Source organism: Benincasa hispida, chromosome 9, assembly GCF_027475165.1.
Source record: "Benincasa hispida cultivar pf3 chromosome 9, pf3_genome.v1.1, whole genome shotgun sequence".
NCBI classification, from domain to species: Eukaryota; Viridiplantae; Streptophyta; class Magnoliopsida; order Cucurbitales; family Cucurbitaceae; genus Benincasa; species Benincasa hispida.
The window spans coordinates 22690188-22698777 of NC_143486.1; the positions used below are offsets into that span (position 1 = coordinate 22690188).

General features: G+C 34.9%; 1 protein-coding gene across 2 annotated transcripts; it reads left to right on the forward strand.

The window, feature by feature from the left end:
- The first annotated feature begins 783 nt into the window (after window positions 1–783).
- LOC120069117 (peptide chain release factor APG3, chloroplastic) lies at window positions 784–8383 on the forward strand. Of its 2 annotated transcripts, none has more exons than XM_039020803.2 (15): window positions 784–1115; window positions 1353–1409; window positions 2314–2394; window positions 2540–2597; window positions 2696–2799; window positions 3416–3467; window positions 3651–3700; window positions 4089–4154; window positions 4243–4407; window positions 4937–5009; window positions 5135–5267; window positions 5894–5951; window positions 7081–7128; window positions 7775–7858; window positions 7962–8383. In XM_039020803.2, the coding sequence occupies exons 1-15, from the start codon at window positions 966–968 to the stop codon at window positions 8031–8033; spliced, it is 1251 nt and encodes a 416-aa protein (XP_038876731.1). In that variant the 5' UTR covers window positions 784–965; the 3' UTR covers window positions 8034–8383. The 2 variants fall into 2 exon arrangements, with proteins under 2 accessions (XP_038876731.1, XP_038876732.1); XM_039020804.2 differs by having other exon boundaries at window positions 7783–7858.
- Window positions 8384–8590: the final 207 nt, after the last annotated feature.

Below are 8590 nucleotides of genomic sequence, written 5' to 3' on the forward strand. Positions count from 1 at the left end.
GGGAATCTTATATTAGTGAGATTAATATATAATGGTTAGTTATAAATATGATCTATAATTCAAATTATGTAAGAGAGATATATTTGAATAAGATTCAAATATTAGATTTATATGAATTGAATTTATAAAAAGATGTATATATTATAAGTATGTGATATTTATATGTTAATTAACTTTATATTAAATATGATTTGATATAGTTATTTAATTGATTAGGAAATTATGGAGATTGAAAGTTGGTATAAATATATGGTATTTATGATATTTAATTAAATGTAATATATGGTCATTTAATTAATGTGTCAATTAATTAAATAAAAGTTATTTAATTAATTAACACTAAGGGTATAAAGGGAAATACATGGAGAAGAGGTTAATCCTTAACCATATAAATATATCTTTATAACCTATTTAGAGCAATGGTTTTTTATTACACAAAAATCTAGCTTTTACCTTCTCTCTAACTTCTCTATAAAATCGATACCTTTTCCTCCTCAAAGTTCCTGGAGACCACACTTCCAAGTTATTTGAATCCTAAAGAATAGTAAGGTAATCTCATCGGTGATGTCCTTTTACGTTAGAGAAGTTCGAAATTATTGACAACGATGGAAGGAGAAAACTAGAGGAATCAACACTCTTATCTCTTATCATTATCGACCTAAAAAATTAGTAAGTCTTATAATTAAAAAACATAAATTTTATGACTTATTAATTCTTTTCACGATGGATAGTACAACTAAACAACTCTCACGGTAAACTATGTTGGACTTGACGAGGGTCAAGTTTGGAAACGAAAGACTCTAATCCAGTGATTGGGTACAGTATCCAGCATACCAAACAGGGGCATCTAATTCCATTTCCAGTTTTATTCATGGCCAAACACTACACACACCATTTCATCACTCTATCTTTATCCTCTCTCTCTTCTTGGTTCTGCTCTGAATTTCAGCGGTTAGCACCTAGCCATGAATATCTTCACGCCGACCTCCGCAGCTCCGGCGATTCCGAGCTGTTTTTTTCTTCCGCCGCGACACAGTGACTTCTCCGGAAGATGCTCTCTGGAATTCAAACGTTTCGCACCTCCGTTTAGAGCTTCAACTCTCATTTGCATGGCGGTTTGTACAATTTACGGCAGATACATGCTGTTAGATTTAGTAAACGTTTTGTTTTCGAGAAAAGGATATGCCTATATCTTATTGTTCGTATAAGCTTTAATTGAACTTGAGTTTCGTTATGCTTCAAGTTCATTGCGTTTTCTTTGACTGAAGTTATTGAAAATGAATTCGTGGTAAAACTAGCCTGGATGAGATTTGTGGTTGTGGCAAATGATGATTATGCTTATTTTATTTTAGGAACCTTATTTGATCGTGAAGCTGGAATCTGCTGAGAAGACGTGGAAAGAATTATCGGTAATCTCTGATTTACTGTTCAATAATACTTTCATTTGTCCACTGATTGGAGATGCGCGTGTCCATCAATTGTTTATATCCGGTGGTTATACTTGGAATGGAACTACTATTTTTCATTGAATTTGAGTGTGTGTGTGTATATATATATTAGAAGTTGTTGGAAATGTAATAACACAAAATGCAGTTAATTGTTAACTTCTGGATCAATGTTTTGGTAGTTGGATTGCCGTGGTTATAGAACTTCCTTTTCTCCAAGTGAAAATTGATGGAATAGGAGAAGTAGCTGAGATATATTTGTGCATATTTGTTTCTTGAAGACGTCGGGACATGTAATTTGCAGTTAAATTACCTGTGGAAATGGTGAACTCTGTATGTTGTTTCAGCACTGACTGTAATTCTGTGGTAAACTTTTAAGGTTTAAAATAAGTAAATTAGGTGCTCGGGTATTCCATTTAGTTACTTCTAGAGCACTAGCAACCGAAGAAGAGAAAGAAGAACGTCCTCACTTGAGACCTTGTCTATGGACTTGATATTGAAACTTGAAGGCAGATGTATTTTGGATTTGGCTATAGTGATAAATTTATAATTCCTTGCTTACCTATTGCAGTTGGGATTTGGATAGGACATTCTTCAGCTTTCACAATTAATTTTTAACCACCCCTTTTCTCCTGAAAGAGGAACCTTGGTGTATCTGGAATCTCTATAGTAATCATATAGCTACTGAAGTGATGACGCAAAAAATCTAGATAATGTTAACTGTATTCCAGTTTCTTCCCCTTGCATTTTCTATATCTGCGTTTGAAATTTGCATTTACATCTTTGGTGTATCTCCAATTATGCTTTTCATTTGGTTATAGTTTTAATATTTTCCTCCACCAAAATCATTATTGATATAATTATTTAGGTCAAGCTGGCAGATCCAGATATTGTCTCGAACCCCACAGAGTATCAAAAACTTGCCCAATCAATGTCAGAACTTGATGAGGTATGCAAGACTCTCTGCCTCCAATACTATAATTTATGTGGAACCGTTAGAATGACCTCTTTTATCTTTCCTTCCTTTCTGCCTCTAATGTCGTTCTTTCAACACCAACATACTCTTGGTTGGTTGGTGTGGGTTGGCCGGACAGGTGGTATTGACTTTCAGAAAATTCAAGGAATGTGAAAAGCAGTTAGAGGAGGCCAAAGGTTGACTTATAAGTATTTCTTCTTAAAAAAGTTTCACAACATAAAAAATTGTTGAATTGATCTTAGTTTCGCCTTATTTGTCATGATTATCATGTCAGCCTTATCAAAAGAGAGTGGGAATGATGAGGATATGGTAGAGATGATTGCTTTAGAAATCAGTTCTTTATCCAGTCAACTCAAAGATATCGAGGAGAACCTTAAGGTGCTTTTTATTCATGAATATGATTTTTGCATGTGTGTTTTATGTTGGATCAGGACGAACTTTTATTATTGTTAACACGTGTTTAAATCTCTTTCTCGTTATTCTGTTTCCCTGTTTGGATGGGGTGGAGGTCCTTGATTTTCAATCCTCACAGTTCATCTTTAAAGTTTTCATTTTCTTCTTTTTAAACCAAGCATGGTTTAAGCGAAAATCAATACACATTCATATGAGCTTCTTTACAGATATGTCTAAATGTGTTATTTGTTTTATTTCTTTAGCTATATTCACTAATACTTATTACTTTCTCGTCTTGTTAAAGTTAGCATTCTTTAATTACTGAGACAAATAGGTAAAGACATTTTAGCTTGGTTCATTACTGATGGTTAGATCTTTACAAGCAAATATCGTGCTTTTCTTGTCATTCTTATAGTGATTGTTTTCTTTTTTTTGGCCTTTATTTATTTCCTGGTATTCATCAATAGAAAAAAGGAAGTTATTTCCTGGTATCTTACAAGTTACATCTGGAGATTTTAGTTATTTCCTGGAATCTTACAAGTTATATTTTCATTTTTCTGAATTGAATCTAAAGATATTATGTCGTAATTTTCTCTATCAGGTGATGTTGCTTCCATCTGATCCTCTTGATGCAAGAAATATTATGCTTGAAGGTTAATTTCCTCGGTTTCCTCTGAAATTTTATGCCACCTGAATAATGAGAAACTTTAATATTCATTTTCCGGAGGTTGCATCGATATACTTATTGGACAACTAGAATCCTGTAAATGTAAACTGCTTATCTTTATGCCTTTTGTTATTCTGATTAAAATCTGTAATTTCCTTCTGCCATGCAGTCCGGGCAGGTACAGGTGGTGATGAAGCTGGAATCTGGGCTGGTGATCTTGTAGGTACATGTTTCTTTTATCCTTAAAGAACTATGGATAAATTTTGCACATATTCTTTATTTTCTTTTGGTTCCCCAGACAGTTGGGGAACCTGAGAAATATTGGTTATAAAAGAAAATATCTTGATATCTTCATAAGAATGCTATGCTGAATTATAAACACATTCGTTGAGGTGACCTATGCTCCAATATATTTCTAACTTTTTAGGCCTTTTAAGTGTATAGGATAAGTATAGATAGGCTCAGTAAACTTACAAGTTACATGGTCTGAACTCTAAAGTTTCTTCCGTTCTTATCCTGCTTTGATTTTACCCCTCCTTTTCACTTATGTATTATTCTCTGTTATCGTTTCTTCTTCTCTAACTCATCTTTTCCAATTATATAACAGGTCCGTATGTACCAGAAATACAGCGAGCGGAATTCTTGGAAGTTTTCCCCTGTTTCAAGTTCTGAGGTACGTGTCTGCAAACATCCCAGAAGGCAGAAGTAAACATCCTAGTGCTTTCTGTATGCGTAAAGAATTTCCGCTGTTCACTTTTCAGGCTGAAAAAGGTGGATTCAAAACTTATGTGTTGGAAATCAAAGGACAACGTGTCTATAGTAAATTAAAATATGAGTCCGGTGTTCACCGGGTTCAACGTGTTCCTCAAACAGAAACACAGGGCCGTGTGCATACTTCTACTGCGACGGTTGCCATCATGCCAGAGGTAAACTATTTCATTAATTTACTGTTGGATTGTGAAATAAAATTGTCTGATTCTTGTCAAATGAGAATTGCATGCCTCAATCAGACTAATGTCTAGTAGAATATTACGTGAATTAGCTAATCTTTTCCTGGACAGTTGACTAATGTTGATTCTTTTTCCCCTTCACTTTATAGGTTCCTGATCTATTTCTTGTGCTCTGTTTTAGCTATTAACATTTATAATGTGGAAAAGCCCTCTCTCTGTGTTAAAAATCCCTAGACGATGGATTAATGTGGGATTGCTAATTAAAAAGTTCAGATATATAACATCAGTGGCTTAACATGAAAATCTTGAGTGTATAACTGTAGATTTATTCTTATATATATGTATATTGTTGATATTGATAATGTTCATACTGTTTCTCTGTAGGAGTACTGACAATTTGGATATGATAATTTCTCTAAATTTGACTCTGTTGTCCTCTGCATTCACATCTTGACCAGCTATACTTTATCTTGATTTGTTGAGCTTATGCTATAAGTGCATCTAGGCAGATGAAGTTGAAGTAGTGATTGATCCAAAAGACATTGAACTAACTACTGCAAGATCTGGGGGCGCAGGAGGTATAAATCTACATAATTGATTCAAATATCGCTTTCAGTTAGCTCTCTGAATCTGTTCTCATAAAAACCAAGAAAAATAGTAGCATAACCTTTTTATTTGTTTCTTGTTGTCAATGATTATGCAGGGCAGAATGTCAACAAGGTGGAGACAGCAATTGATCTTTTCCACAAGCCGACAGGAATCCGCATTTTTTGCACAGAAGAAAGGACTCAACTTCAGAACAAGCATCGGGCTTTTCAATTGCTGCGAGCTAAACTGTGAGCATCCATTTCCAACATTATCGTATACCTTATGTGAATGTGCACTTCATTCATTTAATTCCCATACCTTTTCTAGTAACAAATAATTGAAGGAAATTTGTGGCCGTTTCTATGATTTTCCTCAAATAATTGAAGGATCTTTATTCCCATTTCTGTCCCGAGGGAATTTGGGTGGTCATTGTTATGGGTGAAATAAAAAGTAACCGAATAAACTGATATTGGACAGTTGGAGTTCAGTCTTGCACAAACCCTTTGACAAAGCCATTCTGTTTTTCTTTCCCTCACACCCAGCCACCACCGCCCATTGTACACACCCAACACAACCTAGCCCAACCCCGACCACCCTCTGCTTGGCTTAGCATGTCACTTCCCCTTCGCCAGCCACCTCCAACCCAGCCTGTAGGTCGTTCAATTCTTTTGTGCAATAAAAGAAAAAAGTTAGTTTTTATGTCCTCTCCCGACCGACAGTCAGCTTCACAGTTACATCTATCCTAGTCTACCCTGACTTTCACCCTACCTTCCCACCACAACCAGCCTTTCACAGTGGACAGGGTGATAATTTTGCTGGATTCAATGTTATGTAAATTCATGAATTTAATCCCGTCCCTCTTTTTTCTTTTCAGTTATGAGATCAAAGTGAGGGAACAGCAGGAGAAGATCAGGAATCAACGAAAATTACAGGTAATTACTGTTTTTTTCCTTTCTAAAATTTTGTTTGCATTTGGAAATATTTAGCAAAAAACACTGTTTCCATAAACTCTTGTATGGTCTGCATTTGAACTGTCTTTGAGCTGCTTTCATCAGACGAGTTTCTGAAGTACTTGTGGTTGGTTCGTGATGATTTTGTTGCAATTTGCCCACGAAATGAAGAGCTATTACTCTTCATTTTTTCGATTATTTCTCAATCTAGAGTAATTTCTTACTAAGCACATGATTTCGTTGGCAATATGCAAAATACAATCTGAATGGAATATCAAAACTAGAAATCTTTTAGGGGACGTTTGGGATAAGCAGTTGGTTATTATAATCCTAGGTCATTATAGTTGGGTTATAATAGTTTGTGTTTGGGGTGTAGATTATTTTAGTTTGGGTTATAATAGTATGTTTGAGGTGTAAACTATTTTAGTTTGAGAAGGAAATAGTAAACACTGTAGCAAAGAATAAAAAAATATGAATATAAAATAGTAAAAATTGTAGCAAATTGAGGGTTTTGAAATAGTGTTGACGGTAGCTAATTGGGGAGTACAAAATAGTATTTACTCTTGTGGTTATTATAGTATTAGGATAGTCCTTGCTCCAAACGCTCCCTTAGACTCCATGATCCTGCCTAGTGGTCTTAGTACATAATTATGATTGTTCTACAGCATAATTAATTTTAGGAATCTTTTTTTCACCGTTATTAAGAATCTAGTTCATGATATCACTAAAAGTCATTTTGATTTTTTGTTTAATAACAATGCGCTGCCTGTGTAACTCTCAATCTTATAGCATGTAGTGTCACATCATGCAGGGCAGTTGTATAAGCAGACAGTTATTCTTGTAGAAGCAATAGAATATAAGCTGTTCTTTTATTTCGGTTTTAATATTACCCTGTTATCCTAATTCCTATCTTCATTCTCCTCGCGGACTTGTTGAAATTTGTTTCAGAATCTGTTTGAATGATGAACTTCATCCATACCACTGCTAGTGGTTGTTGCAACTTGAATCTGAACAAAATTGAATACCTGATAATAGCTTCTCGATGTAATTTAATTTGGAACTCAAATTCTTTTCATTAGTATATTCCTAACTCTAAAAGGTTCTGTTCCAGGTAGGTACAGGTGCTCGTGCTGAGAAAATTCGGACCTACAATTACAAGGTATGATATTCGTTTGCTTTCTGACTTTAAAAAGATGAAAAAGAAATACAGCACCTGTCATAAAGCAAGCCATTCATCCATCTGGTACCACAGATGTTGAAGACGAGAAAGATTTCAATTTTAAAAAAGATAAGTGTAATACCATTTCGCACTAGACTAGAACTAATAAAAAATCAGATACTTCATTGCGAGAAGGTGGTATATTTGGATGGACTTTGTAAATTGTAAGTGCTTAAAAAAGTGTTCAACTGTTGAAGCGAACTTAACTTAACCGCAATTAACATGATCTTCTTCGTTTAAGGTTGAAGGTTCGATTCTCCATCCCACAGTTGTACTATAAAAAAGTGTTCCAACTTTTTTTTCACTAAGATCACCCACCTTTTTAACTACATGGATTGACCTAGTGGTAAATAGGGGATATAACTTTGATAAAGGGCTAAGAGATCATCGGTTCAATCCATGGTGGCCATTTATCTAAGATTTAATATCTTACCGGTTTTTTTGACACCCAAATGTTGTAGGGTCAGGTGGGTTGTAATTAATAGAATTTGACCATAAGGCAACTAATCATAATTCGTAGAATTTGACCATAATAGTGGGATGGTTTCACTAGAAGTCGTTAACTTTTGGATTTGACTTATGTTAGGACAATAGGGTTACCGACCACCGGTTGAAGATGAACTTCGAGCTCACGTCCTTTCTTGAAGGTGATATAGAGAATGCAGTTCAGGTAATATTCTATCTTTCGTCACTTTCTCATTTTAATCTTCAACAGCGGAAAAAAGAAAAAAAAAAAAAAAAAGAATTGACAATCTCACATTTTGTCAATCAAGGCATGTGCTGCCATGGAACAAAAGGAACTCCTGGAAGAACTGGCTCAGTCGGCTGTGGCTTCAACCACTTGAATTCCACCATTTCTTGCCAATAACTGGAGCCCTCTCATAACACAGATTTTCTTTGAACCATATGAAATGCTATATGAGGTTAGGTAAAAAATCATTCACTATTACTTTATTTTTATTATTATTTTTTTGTATATGGCCTTGGTATGTATGATTGTGTACACGTACACGCACTGAGAATTATACCAGTTGGCTTGTGGCGCAAGTGGTCTCAAAATAGAGGGGGAAGAAGAAAATTAATTAACCAACCCCAGTAGAATTAGATTACCGATGCTGACGTGACTTTATGAAATTAATGATAAATATGTATAGGCGAACTATTATTTCAATCAATCTCGATTCAGTTTACATCATCGATTCATTTTACATGTTTGGTCGGTGTTGGACTAAGTTTGGAGAAATTTGTGCAGATGACCTAAATCTTTTGGATTGAAATCGAACATGTTGTAGATTTTGAAAATAAGGTTGTATGGTTGCTATGGTCAGCGACGTGTGAAAATACAATTGAGGCTCTCGTTAATTCACGTTTGCTCTGAAGTCTCAATCATGCTCATGTTTTG

Excerpts from the sequence above, each read along its gene's own strand:
- LOC120069117 (XM_039020803.2), top strand. The coding sequence starts at position 966 with ATGAATATCTTCACGCCGACCTCCGCAGCTCCGGCGATTCCGAGCTGT. Across the intron at positions 2,598-2,695 it reads GCAGTTAGAGGAGGCCAAAG|CCTTATCAAAAGAGAGTGGG; the intron begins GTTGACTTATAA and ends TTATCATGTCAG. Across the intron at positions 5,010-5,134 it reads AAGATCTGGGGGCGCAGGAG|GGCAGAATGTCAACAAGGTG; the intron begins GTATAAATCTAC and ends ATGATTATGCAG.